General features: G+C 40.9%; 1 protein-coding gene across 1 annotated transcript in view; it reads right to left on the reverse strand.

Moving 5' to 3' along the window:
• adam19a (ADAM metallopeptidase domain 19a) overlaps positions 1–19,524 on the reverse strand; it is a 199,833-nt gene that overhangs the window by 53,676 nt on the left and 126,633 nt on the right. Inside the window, exons 5-6 of the mRNA XM_035148187.2 lie at positions 12,688–12,764; positions 249–432 (exon numbers count right to left, since the gene is read on the reverse strand). Coding sequence (XP_035004078.2) covers positions 249–432; positions 12,688–12,764 — 261 coding nt within the window. The remainder of the gene's footprint in view (positions 1–248; positions 433–12,687; positions 12,765–19,524) is intronic.

Below are 19,524 nucleotides of genomic sequence, written 5' to 3' on the forward strand. Positions count from 1 at the left end.
GAATATTCCATAGTCAGGGCTAACCAAAAAATACAATAGGTTTCAGTATGTGGAGCAATGTGTGTTTACACAGTAGAAATATTAAAATCGGAGGCTTCAGAATAAAGTTTTGCCAAAATATAGAATCCTAACCCAAACCAAACAATAGCTTGCTTTTAGGTTTCGCCACATTACTTATGTTTCAATCAGGTAAACAACTCATAAAGTTTCTACTTATTATCCAAAAAATACGTGTCTGTGAGACTCACCCTTAAGTGAAATGGTCTGAGCAGGTCAGAGAAATGGTTGGACTGTGCAGTGTGATGACCGTGGCCACAGTTTCCTCCCTTAATTGGTAGTTCCTCAGCATTCAGCAGGGAGTGTTGAAGAGGGTCCTCACCGCTGACAGGTTCCAGGTAGTAGGTGTAGCTCGAATTCAAGGATATCAGGCCTCTGTGTTAAGAAAGGAACGAAAAAAGGAATGTTAGTGAGCTCGTACGTGACGGTGACGTGAGGCATGTTATGTTTTTTCTGTTGTTTAATTATGTCTGAAGCTTTGGTCACTGGTTTCTTCAATTGAATTGGATTCTGCTGCTACGCTGTTTACCCCTGAAACTCGGCGGGTTCATTTCTGACCCGGCCCTTTGCTGCGCTAGTCTCTCTCCCCATTTAACACTTACTGTCCTGTCAATAGAGGCTAATGCCCAAAATAAATCCTAATGAACAAATAGTCAAATGTTGGAAAATGACTCCTTTACACTTACTTTGATTTAATTTCAGTTATATTCAGATTTTGGACATGATTACTTTAAAACATGAGGTTGCATCGCACCATGTAATAATTTCTCTGTTCATCCAGCTGCTCTTTGCTGTACTTTCTTTATCATGATTATTGTCTCATTTTTTGTATTTTTAATATTTTACCCTGAAGCGGGGTTTCACAGTAAGGCCAAGTTCTCCACTAAAACAGTACATTTTAAAAATCTGATGCACGTCCTGAGTTGTGGATTAAAGTTGTCTGTGATGAGAGATAGTGTAAAATGATCCGCTGTTTGAGAGATGAATATATATTCCTCATCTACAGCAGCTGGTGGTGCTACGAGAACAGCTAGCACTAGAACTTGTGTGTGAAAGAAACAGGTGGCACTGGGATAAGGCAGTTGTGAGGTCATCTCATTCATAACAAACTGTGGCTACTTTGTCGCAGTGGCTTTTGCAGAAGCAACTGCGGGTTTAACGTTTATCAAGGTTTTAAAATCCAAATCATAATGCTTCAAATGCTCACACATTTTACCGACCTAATGTGACCTCTATTGTATTTGTTTGGTCACCTGCTGTAGCTCTGCCTTGAAATTGTTTCCCTCCACAAAGGCAGGGCAAAGTAAAGCCCAGCTGCAGGATGCTGCAGTGAATTTTCAACAACCACCACCGCAACACCCAGGGAGATGAAGATTACGGCTCATCACTCTTCCACTGGTTTCCCTCTCCCCTACTGAAGCCCCCGATGGACTGTGGATTGTGCTCTGTGCATTTTTCTAACGTCACGTAGCTCGACAAGTTGAAGTACATATTTTACTTTGTAAAAGGTTTTCTCTTGCAGTGAGAGTCTTTGTTCCTTTTCACAATTCGAAGAATCTCTTCCTGCTACCTCAAACTGCCCATCAACAGACGATCCTTTCTTCTAAAAACAAAAAAGTAGTCTCAGACTCATTGGCTTTAAATAGTGAGTAGTGAGTTTGCCATTTTGTCATGCTGTCTGACTGTTTAGTGAGATTTGTTATACATTAGTCAGTGGACTCATTGTCTACCACAATGCATCTTTGAAAATACCATCATGCACTGTGCTGTGGTTTATAAGGACAACTTCAAATACAAAGGCTAAAACAGCCCCACACCCCTAATGTTGCTGGTAGAATTCTGGGGGCAGCAAAAGACTGTTAAACAGTTTTAATAGAGAAGTTTGTTGATCATAATATTTTCCTCCACCCATTCTGTGAGCAGCGGGGAACATTTAAAGAGGGAACCTGGCTGAGAAGTTGGGAGGTGAGCCGCTTGTTGCCTGCACCTTTTCATCCAACAACTCACTGCAGCTGCTACTGACTGTGCCAGTGGAGCCCAACACATATCAAACTGATCTGCTGTCAGAAAATGCTTAAAAACCACTGTTTTGTCCACACACACACACACACACACACACACACACACAAAAAGGATAAGTGCTAAACACATTTGATTACTTGTGACCGGTTAGTATTAAAAGCCACCGCAACTAAATAGACCTTTTGTAATTGAAAGATTTCCACTTCAAAAAGTCAGTATGCTTAAAATAAAGTGCTTGTTGAAAAAAGCTGCACCTCGCTCACACTTGGAATTGTTGAAAGGGATTTTTTTTTTTGAACTTTCAAAAATAGAGAATTCGACATTCACAGGTAGACACGGTTTCAGCTTCTCCCTCAAATGCTTTCTTCTTTTTTCACAACTGCTGAGTGCATCATCAGTAATAGCTTCTAATTTCACATCAAATCCGGCCGCTTCCTTTCACAGCAGGAGTTTTCACTCTGCCTTAGAGCGCGGCCATTTGGAAGTGGCAAAAAAAACACATTTCCTGCTAGATGTGGTCAGGTGACACACTGAGATCAGATCACAGTGGTGACACAATCGAAGTCTCCAAGCTTACACGTGGCAGAAGGCACTGCCGGGCCTGAAGGCAGATGTGTCTGATGGAAAAAGATCACGCAGAGCTGCAAAAAAGCCCAAACAAATCAAATATGTACAACAAGGATGGGGCTTTGCAGTCAAAGTGCCAACGGGAGGGATGAATAAAAAGTAACTGATATAAAGTCATTTGTCCCTGTAGAACTGTGTTTCAATAATGCACCAGGTTAGACGGTTGGTTGTAGAATTAACTGCTTCAATTCAATGATAATTACGAGCAAAAAATTTAGAACAATTGGTGCTGTAAGTGATATCTCTAATCGATTCTAGATCGAACGCATCCAAATCTGAAGCCAATCAAGGCTTGGATTGAATCGGTTTGATAAATCTATGGGGATACCAAGTAGTACACTGAAAGGATAGATGGATCGATGGATGGATGGGTGGGTGGATGGGTGGGTGGATAGATGGATAGATGGATCGATGGATAGATGGATCGATGGATGGATGGATAGATGGATCGATGGATAGATGGATAGATGGATAGGACGCATAATGTTTCAGTGGAGCTGTGGGCCACAACTTGAGCCTTGTGTTTAGTCTTCAGTGTATTTGTTTACATTTTGGCGAATCACCACTTTGAGATAGTTGTATTAGCTATTAGCACTTCCTGTTCCTGTTATTATTAGTCTGACATGGAGGGAAACATAGAAAGTTAAAGTCCTCTGGAAAGCTCTACAGGTTGTGAGGACTGAGTTTTTTTCTAGGATTTACAAGGACGAGTTTAAGGGATTGTGGATTTTTATTCATGATGGACGTCAAAGGTAATGATATATCCCCAGGAGGAGTAAATCACAAGGGGTTTAAAAATATGTCTATCATGTCTGTGTGTTCAGATTTGATTGAGGTACAATTTCAAAGACTCCCATGTTTGATGCTTATAGCTGCAATCTGCTGCTCAAACTGCTGACAGAGTTAACAAAGGGCCAAATCAGTGGGTCAAACGACAGTGAAAAGCTTCCTGTTATTATAGACGGCTGGTGTGTGTCTGTCTTTCACCTCACACTGTATATGTGCCTCACATTTCTCCCTCGGGGCAAATCGTTCAACTGTCCCACGCCCCCCCAGTTTAAAAGCTCTGACGTAATGTATTCACATACAGGTCACATGCTAATGCTTGGTGGAAACGGGGTCAAGTTAATAAGATCTCCTTTGTGCTTAAAAAGGGCACCGGAAAAAAAACGTGATCCCTGCAAGAGAGCGGAAGAAGTATGAGGAGACAATGGTTCAGTCATTAAGTTGAAGTTGAGTCCTTAATGCATGCTCACAGTAAAAAGCCATGACGATGGAGAGTGGAGCCAGAAGACTCTCTGTCCCAGACAACGCCGGATGGTAAAAAGGCAATTTAAAGCACAGAGTCATTCTGCAGCAGTGACAGTCAGACTGTCTGGGTGAGTGTGTGTGCGACTGAGGAGGAGACGGAGCCTCTTGCGTCGTCCAGACAGACTCTCAGACGAGTTCTTTTACTGACACACAGGGGACGTGCACGGACATTCTGAGGAGCTGCTGCTTTAACCCGAATGAAGCTACGTTATATATGTTCGTTTTTTCACTTTCTACACAAACGTGCCTTCCGGGAAACAGTATCATTGTTGACAGCATGGGTCTCGTCTTTACCCCAATGTCGCTACATGACCTCACCCATGCACCTGTGTGATGTGTCTCCTGATGCTCAGCCTGCTCTCCCTCACTCTCTGGACTGGAGCCTTGTAATTGCTTAGAAATGGTTGTGCTTGCATTTAAAAGAGCAAGCGTCTGATTCATACAAGTCTAATTCATTTCAGTTCTGAGTGACGGACTGAATCATCACCTTTTATCTCTCATTGCAAAAAAATGGACCACTGAACATACAATGTAGCCAAATGGATTTTTTAAGGACACAGAGAATCGGTGCTTTAATTCAATGGATCCCGGGATTAGTTTTTCTAAGACAGAAAAATTACAAAATATCACGTGGAAGGTCCTTTCTGGCCTCATCGCCCTACATTTCACAATAGATAAGTGAACTACACTTTCCAACACTGACTTGAGCATTTTGGGGTTAACTACCAAACAGAGCTAAAAGCTATTAAGCTTATTATGTTAAACTGATTCCCAATACCATGCACATATATTATATAGAGTGTATTTGCTATTGATTGAATTATTCATTAGAATTTAATTATGAACCTACTCAGTACTTCAAAATGAGAAAACAGGCCTCCATCACATTAAGGGTGTTTTCACATATAGTTCTCTTTAAATGAACTGAGCTCAGTCCTCTTAAAGTGGACCAAAATCGACATCGTCCATAAGGTTTTTACCTTCCACGCAGACGGTCACAACACAAGTGGCACGCCATGCAGTTCTCTCTCTGTCTTGTTCTCTCTCTCACTGGTGAACTTCTGTTTCACTCTTTAATATGTGTGCGCATGCACTTTTATTACCATTTATTACATATTCTGTGGAAAACACAAAAAAAAAAATTCCTGGATCTGCCCATTTATTCGGATTCACTCTAAATTAATAGGATTTCTCTTCCCCAGCCCCTCCACAAGATGTCATGGCAATGGGTTCAGTAGGTTTTGACTATCCAACAAACACAACACTGGAGATAACACAACGTCCTCGGCAGAAGGAAATGGTTGCCTGACATTTCCATCATAATGCTTAATTTGCTGCTTGTCTAGCTCCTTCTGCCTCTGCCGAAGTCTTGTTGTCACAATACAAATACTCTACAATAATGACCAACACGTACGCTACTGTGTTGCCCAACAAGCAAATGTCAGCACGGAAATGTCAAAGATCTGTTTGAGTTCATTTATAAAGTGTTGTCCATTTAAAAGTGTTCTCTCTGAGCGCTGACAAGTTTCAATACACATTGGTTGCGATCCTTTAACATGCATTCACTATATTGGAGAATGAGAGTATACCTATTAGAATACTTTCTAAAAGACTTCTTCACTTAATTCAATTTTAAGATTGATGTCTACCTCAACAATTGTAATTGTTACAACTTAAACATCTTACGATTCTTATGATGATCCCACAATAAACAGGGAAGCTCCTGAAACCCCCCCCCCTCACTCGTCAGCTGATACTTACACATCATCGGGATGTCATGTAACATCACGATGCCCAAATTGAAATAATGAAAGAGAACCTGTGGTAGCCTTCAGTTGTCATAAAAACTCAAACTCTTTAGTTTGTCCAGTCTGGGCTACTGTAAAAAAACATGGCAGCCTCCGTAGAGAGGACTCGCTCCTGATGTAAATATAAAGTATTGAAATATAAATGGCCCATTCTAGGGTAAAGAAAACAACAATTCATACAATTGAGATGAAACACACTAATGCAAACATCACTATTATATAGTCAATTTCTGACAACAGATCCCTTTCACCTAAATCTTACACACTGGACCTTAAAAGAGACAGGAGCTGAAACCAAGTGTTTCAGACAGAAGATTAAACGAGAGGAGCTGCAGCGATGGGCAGTGCGAGGACAGTGATGCATTACTGAACATTACATCAAGTAATCCCTCTCAAATAATAACAGTAATTAAAATGATGGAACATGACTATGAACATATTACGTCTCCTTTAAAACCTTTTAGAAAGGACATTCTCATAATGACTTCATAAATATTTAATCACATTTAAAATTGCAGTAAGCAATTACAAGGATGTCTTTTATCAACTTTTATGTTCCCATTACAAAATAAAAAAGTCTTAGAGTCCTGGAGGCAAACAAATTCGAAGAAATAAATCTATCCGTCTCCATCCTGACCTTGAACAGTAATGAGTTATTCAGGCCCTGCTTGCTGTGGTTCGACATCCATTTGAAGTTTGTTTAAAAAGCGATTTCATCTTATATGTGAGCACTTTGTCAGAGTTGCTATTTATTTCAAAGCAAACACAATAGGTACAAAGAGAAAGAAATTGTTTTTTGTGAGAGGAGTGCTGCTGGTTATTCTGCTCATCCACCCTGCACGACCATCCAGGCCCAGCTGAGCTCCGAGCCACGCGTTGTGAGAAAACACACTGTTTTCTTTTCTTTTTCTTATGGAACCTCTTAAATAATTACGATGTCCGTATATGTCCAAGGCTGTTGAACAATATACCCTATCAAATTCAACCTGAGTCAATACAAAACAACTCATTATGTTGCAGGAAAGTTGCCAGCAGTTAAAACAAGAGCTGGGAGCTGCGGCGTAGGGTTCAAATGAAAACACACAGGACTACTGAAGGACTCTAGACTAGAAAAGAGATGGTCTTTGTAATGTAGAAACCGAAACAAAATATTCAGATTCCAAACTCCATTATTGTGGCAGTAGGTGCTGCCAGACATTACAAAAAAGGCATAATAAAAAAGACCCAAACCCACATAGGAAAGAGTCCAATAAATAGTCTCTTATTTTGTTAAAATGCAGGAAACAGTTTATACTGTATATATACTGTAAGCAATGAGAAGTCAGTGCTGTTTTTTTAAAGACATGACCTATGACTAAATGTATCATCATGGCTTCCATAAGGGTGCAGCGATTTTGATTCGGAATTAAAAATTGAACGATGTCCTCAATTTATACTTTTGAAAATCAAAAGCAGAATTACTGACTGTCCCAGTATTTCTTTCTGTCAATTTAAAGAAGAAACTGAAATGCAAATGGCAGTTTGGGCAGAAAGCAGATGATCGGTTGATCTTTACAAATTGAGAGTTGAACAATGGCCTGGCAGTAACTGCTGACAAATGAATGTTTAAATGGAAAAGAATCAAATCTTGACCATAAAGGCAAAGGTCAGAAGGATTTATAGCTTTGAAGACTCGCGACAGCCTTACTTCCAGAATAACCAACGTCCCAGCCCTGGTTCCCTGCTCAATCTCACCAAGTCTCTGTCATCTTTCTGCTGATTTGATATGTTTCCTGCCTCTTCTGACATTATCATTTTATGTTCCGGGTGCCATTAGTCTACCTCCTAAAGTAACAGTGATAATTTACAGATTCAGTTGAGGCTTTTGTCCAGGAGCGATTTATACCGCGGGATAATAACAGAGTAAGCTTTGGTTCTATGATCGTCGAAAGTGAGGAGGAATGCAAATGTCTGTTAGCATTTTTATAACGACACAACATTAATCATTTATCACACACGCAGAATGAGAGCAGAGACAGAAAACCTGAGTGACGGGGAACTGTTCAAAGTGAGCAGGACAACAAGACGTCATTCCATGTTACACAAACACACACACACTGCAGGATTGAAAGCATTCATTTTCCAATCTGTGCTTTATGTTCTGGGTTTAGTCATTTGATATGTTTTCAAAAGAATGTGGGATTCATCAATATAATGCTGCATATCATACATGAGCACTGTTTTCCTAGTGGCGCACTGCTGTAAACAGTAGGAGGATTGTAACAGGGCAGCTATTGGACCTTAAGTTGAATTATTTGGTCACTAAACAGAGTTCTCTCAACCAATAGAGGGATCCTATCAAATGTCAGAGAGAAACATTTCGTTTTTGAAAAGCAATGTGAGAAGTTAAACCACCGAATAATATTTGTACTGCGAAAGTGGCTCCTACTTTACCACGTCACCCCTGCAAGGAACTTAATGACTTAACATAATCTCTGTTTGTTTGTCAGTCCGGGAACAAACTTGTTCAGCATTCAACATTCGGATGACTCTGTTGAATGACTGGACATCCAGATCCAGAGAGCATTTACATTCTGCACGGCTCACGCATCTCTATTCCCCCCCACGTCTGCTCTGTTCTCATCAAAGCCGCTGTCAACGAGCAGGGCCTGGCCACCTTCCCAGAGCAGGACGGAGGGACTGACGGAGGGACTGACGGAGGGACTGACGGGCACTGACGGACGTGTCACCACGGAACCCGCCGCTATCAGATAGAAAAAAATATCAAGATTCTCTCACAACTTGATTAGAAAAATCCCCTCAAACTCCTAATTGTTCACATCTACTGAAAAGGCATTTGGATTCAGTTATGCAAAAAGCCCCACTGAGCTGTAACTTAGTGTCTCTTTTATCCGATCAAATTCATGAATATATTTTTTGGGGGACACACATCCTGAGGATATGCAGCATCTTTGCCAGGAGGAAGCTTCAATCTGAGCTTTTTACTGTGCAGGCCGCTCCACACATTTAAATCTGTCTGAGGATGGGAACATTTAAGACTTTTCAAACTGCTGCCTTGATCCCGAGAGAGGATCAAATTAGTTTCTACGAGTCGATCTGAAGAAGAATGAAACGATTAAAAAAAACATTAAAACTGTGGAATTAGACATTTATTTCTACTTTTATTTCATGTTACCACTCAGGGACCATGTTTTCTGCAGATCTAGAACCAGGGGAGCCAGGCAGCGAGCACAAGCTACTGGTCAAACCCCAACAACTGAAGGCCTTTGCACAGCAGGAGTGTGAAATCTAATTAGTTAGAAATAACTCTGAATCTTTTGCAATCAAAATAATTGTTAAAATTGTTACCGTATTCACCAAAACATTTTACAATGTAGAGAAAGAGAAGCCGACGATCGACTGCGACCCTGATTAAGACATAAGCTGTTTTCAGAGGATCTCTGCAGAACTGGGTCTCTGCAGAACATACCACTCTTGCCCCAATCTATTTGAGGAAAGTTATACACCCTAAACTACTACAGAGAGCGATGATAGGCTGATGCTTTTATTCACAGTGCGAAAAGCTCAGAAAAAGCTCTTACTGCAAAAAACAACAATGTTACTTTTTCCGCTGTGTAACATAAAATAATGCACGAATCAATCATCCAGAAAAAAACGACCCCGGTGTGTAATGACCTTAAGACTATTGCAGCAAAATGCACATGTGGGTGTTTTATTACTTATGAACTCAACTTTTCATTAGCGGGAAGGAGCCTGTCACATTGTTTATGCAATAACAGAGTAAATGAGCTTCCCCTGACAGCAGTGATAGAACAACCGTCAAGTCAAATATGCAGACGAGTCATTCAAGGTTCAGTGGGCCTTTAAGATATCTGATGTAGTCGTTATTAAAACACAATCGTCTTCCATAGCCCAGCCTGTATACTATTCATATGCAGCACAAACACATGTTCCTGGGAATACTACTGTGGTCCATGTTTTCAGAGTGTAAGCATATTATTCATTGAAATATAAAAGGTAGCATAGGTCGATTTGGAGAAAGTGCAGGTCTACAAGATGCAGGAGCCCTACATCTCACTTTTTAAATTGTGCTTCAGCAGAGCATATCCTCAAACACATCGGTAATTAATTACACAACCAGGAAGTATAAGGTGTCGGGCCCCAGGACTGTTGGTAAATCCAGCCTTGATTAATATTGACTTCTTACTTAGTGGCTTTCACAAACTGTATCCTGTAGTAATATACTTTCTGCTGATCTCGTAAGTCGGCCCAGTTATTAAAAATCACACTGAGTATCTGCTGCCCACGCCTCTGCATTCGTGATGTTAGCAGAGACGGACAGTTTTTACCTCAGTATGGATTCTTTCAGTGAAGATTGCGGTTCATGGTTACCACCCATGTTTGTTTTAGTACGAGACAGCTGTTCATTACTTTACAGCGGCTCAGTGTGTTGTCTCATGTATTTACTCAGTCCTGAGGTTTTACGCTTCTTCCTGACTGTCAGACTAAGATACCTGCCTGTTGGTTGAAACTATAACTGTGTGTCAGCGGGTAAGTAACCTGCAGTCTAAGCAAGAATAAACACATAATTTAATACTAAAAAATTAATGGAAAATGGGTGATTTATCCAGTCTTTGTAGATTTCATCTCATCTCCAGCTTTGTCCCTGCTTCACCCAATCATGGTTATTGACATAATGCTTTGTAATCTGAGATAGGCTGTGTTATTTGGGTAAAACAGAAATCAAAACCTTTGCTTCCATTGTTATGCAACAGCAAATCACATTCTAAGTGTTGGGACAGATCGAGCACATTGTGTATGATCCTCTACACCAGTGGTCGCCAACCCGTCGATCGCGATCTACCGGTCGATCTCGCACTCTTCACTGTCGAGTAACCCTTTTCAAAATAAAAGCACTCCAGTGTTTCTGTTGATGGAATCCATTCCCTTGTTTAAAAAGGTTTTTTTATTGTGAAATATTTGCAAGAGCGGAAGATGCACAGCTTCATACTGTGTAGTACTGGTATTTATTTGAGTACAAGGGACTTCTTTCATTTAGGGTTATAATCATATTTGTGGCCATATTCAAATCAAAGCCTATATGTAAAACATTGTGCTGCAGTAGCAGCTCCTCTGCAGAACATGTTGTGGAACTGAGAAGCTACATATTTTGCATTGTAAATATGAATTGATATTAATTTGAATATTGTGCATTGAATAGAAAAAGTTGCACAACTGCCCTTCTTTGTGTGTATATATTTCTTGTACATTCAGCCTTTAACAGAAATTGAAAAAAATAATACGTATGACCCTCCTAAGTGGGTTCTTTGCTGTCCTGGCTCCTAAATGGTTGAATGAGCTCCCCAATCAGGACAGCAGAAAGTCTCATAAAGTCAATTTAGTAGCACTTATATGGCACTTACTTATAGCACTTTGTAGTTTGGCTTTCTTGAGGAAATAGTACTTTCTTGATTCTTGTTGTTCTGGGTTTGTACCCTCATGGTTGAATGCACTTATTGTAAGTCGCTTTGGATAAAAGCGTCTGCTAAATGAAATGTAATGTAATGTAATGAAATGTAATGTAATGGTAGATCTCGGCTTAAGTTTGGAATTAAAAATCACTCGAAAAGGCTGGTGACCACTGCTCTGCACTCTTCAATCTAACAACTTACATATATTTTAGCAGACTAATTTTATATCTTTCATTTACAACGTTTGCATTGCCTGCAGCTGAATTGCTAAATTAACACATGAATAAGTCAGGTTTGACGTCTATGGGCAGCTGGTGCAACTGGTTCAAAAACAAAGTACTGTATTTCTAATAACTCTGTCATGATTGCAATGAGTGGTTATGTATGAATCTAATGTGTCCACTCATGCACAGGACCATCCACATTAGCAAGGCTATGGCCACAATAACAGTGAAACAATGTGAATGACCTTAATGAACTAAATCCAGTTTGTAACCTTCTTTAATTTGTCTCAGTCAAATCAGAGCAGTTTTACCAAAACTGGAAAATAAAAGAGAATAACCACCTCGAGATTCAACACCTCCAACAACCAGTACAGCTGCAGTTTACATCCAAGTCTGTCCAGACTCATATAATATATGTAGTGAAGACATTATTTTATCATAATTAGTAAATTCTTGAGTTATGGCCAAAAACATGTTCGGTGAGGTCTAACACAGGTCATGGCCGTGTTGGCAGCTGATGGTGGATAGTGGTGGTGGATCCTGATCGTGGTGGCAGCTGATCTTGGACTAGTATTTTCAACAAGACTGCATGATATACAATATGCCTACTCATGTACTCTACCATTACTTACAATAAATCCTTAATTCATTTACTTTCCATTATGTTACAAATTGTTTCTTCTAATCAATGCTGCAAATACCCTTATCTTTCTGATGTTCTCCTTTACACGTGGCATCTATTGCACGTCTGTCCGTCCTGGGAGAGGGATCCCTCACATGTGGCTCTCTCTGAGGTCTACCGTCTTTTTACCCTGTTAAAATGGTGTTTTGGTAGTTTCTCCTTACTCTTGTTGAGGGTTAAGGGCAGAGGATGTCACACCTTGTTAAAGCCCCATGAGATAAATTGTGATTTGTGAATATGGGCTATACACATAAAATGTAATTGATTGATCCGTTCATCCTAGAGAGAAAGTCAACCTTTGTGGCAATTTTGAAGAAAGTTCCTTGGATACAGCATTCACAAGAATGAGAGCGACGTGTACTTATGAATGGACGGACAGCGAGATAACTGGACCACATGATGCATCAAGCCACAGCTGTCCCCAGCGCAGAAGAATACAAACAGTGTAAGTGTAACAGAACTGAACGTGGAACTGTTGACTGTACCTGACTCCTGAGCATGTGCTGAGAGCTACCCAGGACTCTGGATGACCTCTTACATGACCGTGGTAGAAGCAGTGATCCTGAAAGAGAAAAGAATTGACATCAATCTTTAATAAAGCCATGACAATAATGTCAATGCAACCAACTATGATGTGAATCGACCCGTAAAGCGAGTCAAATGCTCCACTCTCACGAGTACAGGTGCTGGTAAACATCACTGCCCGCTGTATATGGACGAGGATGGGAAATCAATAAATATATGAAAATAATATCGGTGTTCAAATGAAGGCTGGAGGATCCTGATGAAAATGTGACAACAAAAGAACTTGAAGACCTGCAATAAGAAGATGGCAGGCTGCTTGAGAGGGTGTGATGGACACGTGGAGTCAAAGCTGCAATGAGTCACTGTCGAGTCTTGTTATTTTCGATATTCGTACCCCCGATATATCAGCATGGAGATGGAATATAACACATTGCATTCTATGCGAGAGATCAAGATTCTTTCCTTCTTACATACATACAGTACAATAATACATTTGTTGTCTTTTATGGTACTAACCACAGAAACTTTACAAACTCAACCATACAATTGTGCAGCTATCGGTATTTACTAGACATATTAAGTATCTAACACTCTGAGAAAGACTGTGTAAAACGTTCCTGTTGAATTAGTGTAATACACTAACGTTAGGTTGAGGTCTTCAAATATTATAGCCTGTTTACCAAATAACACTGTTGCTATGGTGAAAAAAAATCCTCTGGCATTGTTTTAAACTATCACTTATATATTAATTCACAAGCTGGATGTAGCAACAGTGGACAAAAAGTAGGTCTCAATTCAGGGGCCACCTCATTCAAAGGATTTGGTCTACACGGCCAAGCCAAAATGAGATGGTCAGGTCTACAGAGGATTCCTGTGTTTGGCAGGCTTGACCCGGACTAACGGCTGTCCCCTAGCAGCAGAGCTCCAGTTGCGACTAGAAAGTTTGAATGTCCCTTTCGTTTTATATCATGTCTGAGTCGAGTTGAAGCATGATACTCAAGCATCGGACATCTCATCGCTTTCCGGCGCCATTGCCGCTTTAAAAAGCAGTTTGCACAGTGAACTCTGGGATGGGTTGGCCCAAGAAGGCTCCACCGGCTGGAGGCCTCTTTGGGACAGTGTAGTGTAGCCTCCCAAGGACGCAGCTCCTGAGTTGAGACACAGCTACAGAGTGCTGGGCATCTATTTTTTAATAAAATGCTCAATTGTTTATCTATATGTGTCACAAATTTTTTGCCATTTGTGACAAACTGGGAATTTGAATGAAGTCAGCACCAGCAAACATGAAGGAGAGTTAATGTGATTCTGAACAGGAGAGTGACTCCGACCAGCCAAGACAAAACCAGGAGCTTTTACCAGGAGGGACTAATTGTGTCACATCCATAAGACAGAAGTTGTCCTCAAGCATAGTATGTAAGTCCCATGGACCAGGAAACTCCTGTGTGTAATTCGGATGAAGGCTGGCGCCCACATCAAAATCAAAATCCCATTAACCTCTTTGACCACCTGTGAAAGAATCAGGAAAATCTAAAAATGTGTCAATTGCAGTACTTCAGCATCAATAAGTACAGGCTGTACTGTACATAACCAGGAATTATCCACTGCTCGACTATGTAAACCCGAGAAGGAATAGAAATGCACTGCCGGCTTCAGTGGTTTATTTATAAGTTAATTATGGATATAATCTATTTGTCTTCATGGATGTACTTGTGAATATAAAGGTTAGAATCTTTTTTTTAACAACGATGGAGGATTGTGACATTTAAATGTCATAATTTTACAATGAGAATCATGGCCAATAAGCAATGTTTAGATTTTTCAGAATAAGCAACAAAAATAGCACCTGGATTTGTTCACTGTTGCTGTGAGCACAAAACAGAGGAACGAGCGGGTGTACCGTCGCACTCCTAATGAACTATGAGGAGTTCACTTTCATGGGGAAAAAAAGCTAAGTAAACGACATATAGAAGAGTTTGTTTTTTTTTAAAGACCAGACCACAAAAATATAACTTTTATAAAAATAGACATAGGAAATGAACGCCCTCAATACAACCTTGTGCAAAGGTATCCCACCTTTCATGGATTCTAAAAGCAGCTCTCAGTCGAGCCCAAAGGCGGCCTGTTATAAAGCTGAAAGGGGATTTGTCACCACGAGGTTTAAATGATGCCTGCATGTCGATTTCTGACAATTCCAAAGTCTCTGTCAGCTCATCAGAGCGTGAAATGAGCTCTTTCATTTGAACAGCGGCAGCAGGAGAAGTGAGTGCTCCGTTTGAGCCAACATACAAATCAACTGTCAGTGGGAGCGCTCCTCGCCAGCTCCCATCGGTTAATCTCGTTACATGTACAGGATGTGATGTGGACACGGCCCAAGGGATTGGCCCGCTGGGGCTTGTTTCAGGTGTGTGGGGAATACACTGCCATCTGCAAGAGCCCACTGTGCAGCAAACAATGGTCATGTGCACAGACAGTTCTACTGCGGGACCAGAGTGGATATATCACATTTGCAGGAGTTCATTTAACTCAGGAGGGTGTAAAGCTTTTGGGGCTGTGTTTTAACAATCCGAGCACATGTTCTAAAGCACATGGAGCAAGTGAATTAAGCGTCTGAATCCCCTGAAATTGTCCGGAGGGGCTGCGTGCGAGAATGCAAATGCACAAGTCGGTTGCTTTCTCCTGCCAACCCCCTGATTATCCAAAGGAATCCCCACGAGAAAAAGAAGAAGAGAAAAAAATCTCTGAATGAAAAAGATGTGACACACAAACAGAAGCTGCCAAAAAAGATGATGAGAGATTCTAGAGCTTTTGGTGAATAAAGGCCGACACCGCTGAGGCAGAATTTGCTTGTTGTGCCATCCCTCACCTGAACGCTTCAGAGATTTCTTTACTGTGAATCTATCTGACTGGAGAATCTCCTGCTGCGTTCTTCAGATGAAAAAGACAAACTCCGGAGAAAGTCCAGAGCCGATTATGGGGACATCTTCTGGATTTTCATGTCTGAAAACGTCTTTAATTAATCATGGGTGTGTTTTGGGTGCAGCGTGGAACAAAGACGAAAATGGTTTTACTTTGCACATGAGCAGATCATTTATGTGTGAAGAGGGCACGCATGTTGTGCCACCACCTGTGTGCTTATTATTTATCTTGATAACGCTCCTTAAAATAACCATGAAATACTGCACCACTGACTTTAGACCAGGCTGTCATCGTTCAAAAGCACTATTGTTTTCCACTGTGTCAAGATAGCAAAAATAAAAGCAATTCCTCTGACCAAACCTCATTTGAGGAGAATTGCTATTTAAACCACATGGATGCTCAACAGGAAAATGACAACTGGTTCTGTCTCTAAAGACACTTTTCTGAAAAGATCACTTTGTTGAAAATTGGTCTCGGTGCCGCTTTGTGTCGACTGTAAAATACTGAAATGGCAATTATTGTTTGGAAGGCGTCAGCAAGAATGCTGTTGTTTCATTTGCAAAAGAGAGAGAGAGAGTGCATCCTCCCATTCCCTGCAGTACTCACTCCCGAATTCAACCTGCCAAGTGCGAACATCCAAGAACTCACTTACTCGTTACTCTGCAGGTCCATTGTCCAGTACACAAAAAAAAGTTGGCTTTTTGGAAGTGAGAAGGCAGAACGAAACCCAAAACAGTTTTAGGCCAGAACCAAATGCGAGGGATTAGTCGTATAAGTAGGCAGCTATTTTGCTTTCAAAGATTCTATGCAGCCATCCCTGGAAATGGATTGTCTCCGCCCAGTGTCTGCATAGAAATGTAGCCAAATGCCAAAGGTTTTAAAAAAAAAAAAATCTAATAGGAATCAACTGGATTAGAAAAGAATTGGAACAAATGTCTTTAACCTTTGTGGGATAAAAGTCTGCTGAAGCATGTTTGATAAAGTATCTACCTTTGGCACTTGGACAGCTCTGGATACAATTACAGAGAAAATGAATGAAAGGCACTCTTCGATCTGTAAGAATTCATAACAAAGACAACTAAAAGGTATTCAAAGATCCTGACTTTTCCTCTTGAAATACACTGACCATAGCCCGTGGATATATAACACATTGTAAATGAAGTGTTTCTTTGATAAGATACAAGTGAACTTTCGAAAGGACGCCACAGAAGAGCCACTCCCGCGCTAATATATGTTTGTATTCTGATGAAAGGAGAGGAAATATGTTCTGCCTCAACCGAAACATCAGAGCAAAACCCTCGTTTTATCCTCTCTAATCTGGACAAGGCACGTGAGGTGAGACGGTCGGGCTCCACGAATCTCCCTGCAAAGCAAGAGATCAACCCAAGAATGTTTGCATCATGCAAACTGATTCAAGCAAGTGTTGCAACACGGGGCACGTGTTTCAGAAAAAGAGAGCTTTCTTTCTGCTGCCGTCTCTCTGCATCCCTTCTCCCTGCATTGTGTTCAGCCCTTTGTTTCATTCTCATCTGAGCTTGGCCCATCACGTATGCTTTGGGTGAGTCATGCCCACTTTCCATCAACAGAGATGCTAAAAAACATACAGTAAACAGTGATACAGATACAGTTATAGCAGAACTTGACATTATTTCTGACTGTCTATGACTACACTACATTCCTTGATGCCCATAACACAAAAAAAGTGGAAGACTTTATTTCTATGGCCTTCCTAATTAACTCACAGAAATAGGAAGCCATATTTATGAAGCAAATGAGACTAAGCGTGGATGTCACTGGCTCTTTTTATTAATGTAAATAAGCTACAAATTACTAAATGAGAAACCATGATTCCAGAGCTCTTTGAAGATCCTGCCCCGTTGTGGGGGGACAGGATAAGGAAATGCTGTAAGCAGCCAAACTCCCCCAAAACGAATGAGTACAAAGTTTGTTGGTACGACTGTGTGTTTTTAATCAGCAGAAGCCATTAAGACACGGGGCACAGTTGGTTTTAGAGGCACACTGGTATACCGTGTCGGCTGCTATAAGCTGATCACAGGAAAAATGTGTAATACAGAAATGGACAAGATGTGTTCCCGGTCATTTAGAGACAACAACTGCACCATCTCATCATAAGTCTGAGTGTAAAGACGACACAAACATTGATCCACGGAGCCTCTCACACCACAACTGTATATAAGTCAAGTGTAAACAGAACACTGAGACGTTTCATCAATGCAGCTTTCAGATAATATCCCCAAAAATGTCTGTTTTGATAAAATACATATTATCACTGAGTGATGCTAGCAAACAATCACATTCTTTCCAACATCTTAATCGAGTTGGGCCTGAGAGCTGTTGTTTTTACTGTTGGGCCCAAATTTGACTCCCTGCCCCGTCTCCCCTTTGAGAAGGGCCAGACTGGGGAAGACATTCAGCCTCAGACTTATCTGATGGGACAGGCCGGCTGTGTGTGGGGAGGAGTGTTTACACAGTGACCCCGTCAGTCTGGGGCATACATTTGCAGCACTGCTGTAATCCAAACAATAAAGGGCACTGCACATCGCTCCATTCAAGAAGCCATGATTCCAATCGGAACTGTCGCCTTAGAATTAGTTAACATTGAACACAATTCCTATCTTAAAGGTGGGGTAAGCAATTCTGGGGAATGACTGCGGAAATTTGAACTCAAAACCCAAACAAACACACCCCTCCCTTCCCTGCTCCCCCGGGAGCTCCACCCTCCACAACCATTCACATGCATTAGGTGTATTCCACATTCTGTGGCTCTGCGCAACGCCCACCTAATGTGATGCATGCTCGGAATTCTTCTGGACTCCCGCGGGCTTTTATACTTGGACAGAGAACTTAGGACCGCAGTGTAGGTGGCTGATAGTCGGTGTCTTAAACCACCTCCTCTGTTAAAGAAGAAGCCTCTAGGGCAGTGGTCACCAACCTTTTCGAGCCCAAGATCAGTTTTTAATTCCGTAAGCCGAGATCTACCACCCTAATATCTTCCAAGAAACCCACTTCGGAGGGTCATATTTATAAGTTTTTTGCAATTTCTGTTAAAGGCCGAATGTACGAGCATAAATATACACAAAGAAAGGAGGTTGTACAGCTTTATCTATTCAATGCACAATATTCACATTGATATCAATTCATATTTACAGCATCTGTTCAGTGCACAATATTTAGCTTCAGTTCAACAATATGTTCTGCAGAGGAGCTGCTACTGCAGCATGTGTTAAATGGGCTTTGCCTTGAATATGGCCATAAATATGACTATTTCCTTGTATGAAAGAAGTCCCTTGCACTCAAATAAATACAAGTACTATACAGTATGAAGCCGTGCGTCTTCCGCTCCTGCAAATATTTCACAATAAAAAAAACTTTTTAAACAAAAGAATGGATTCCGTCATCAGAAATGCTGGAGTGCTTTTACTCTTCAACATGTTTGTGTCATAATTTCAACAGATAAACATTAAAAAGTTAATTTTCTCAGTTTATTCTACTGTGAAACACAACGTTTATCTTCCTATGACACAAACGTATCACTTCCCGAACCCGTTTCAAAGTAAAAGCACTCCAGCGTTTCGCTTTCTGAATTCATTCATTTGATCTCACGGGGCTTTGATTGTTATCGACAGACCGGAAGATTCTTCATACCGTAGAGTCCTGGTGTTTAGTTCAGTACATAAATCGACTTGTTTTGAAGGCAATGCAGTAGATAAACCCGTATGACTATTAAAGGGTGTTTGCAATGTGGCGTACCCAATAAACACTGGCACAGCCACTGGCAGCAGAATAAAATAGAAACAGCTATCCACATCACTGAAAGTACCATTGTACCATTGCCTGGTCTCCATTAAAACTGCTCAGCA

The sequence above is a fragment of the Hippoglossus stenolepis genome, chromosome 23, assembly GCF_022539355.2.
Source record: "Hippoglossus stenolepis isolate QCI-W04-F060 chromosome 23, HSTE1.2, whole genome shotgun sequence".
Lineage (NCBI taxonomy): Eukaryota > Metazoa > Chordata > Actinopteri > Pleuronectiformes > Pleuronectidae > Hippoglossus > Hippoglossus stenolepis.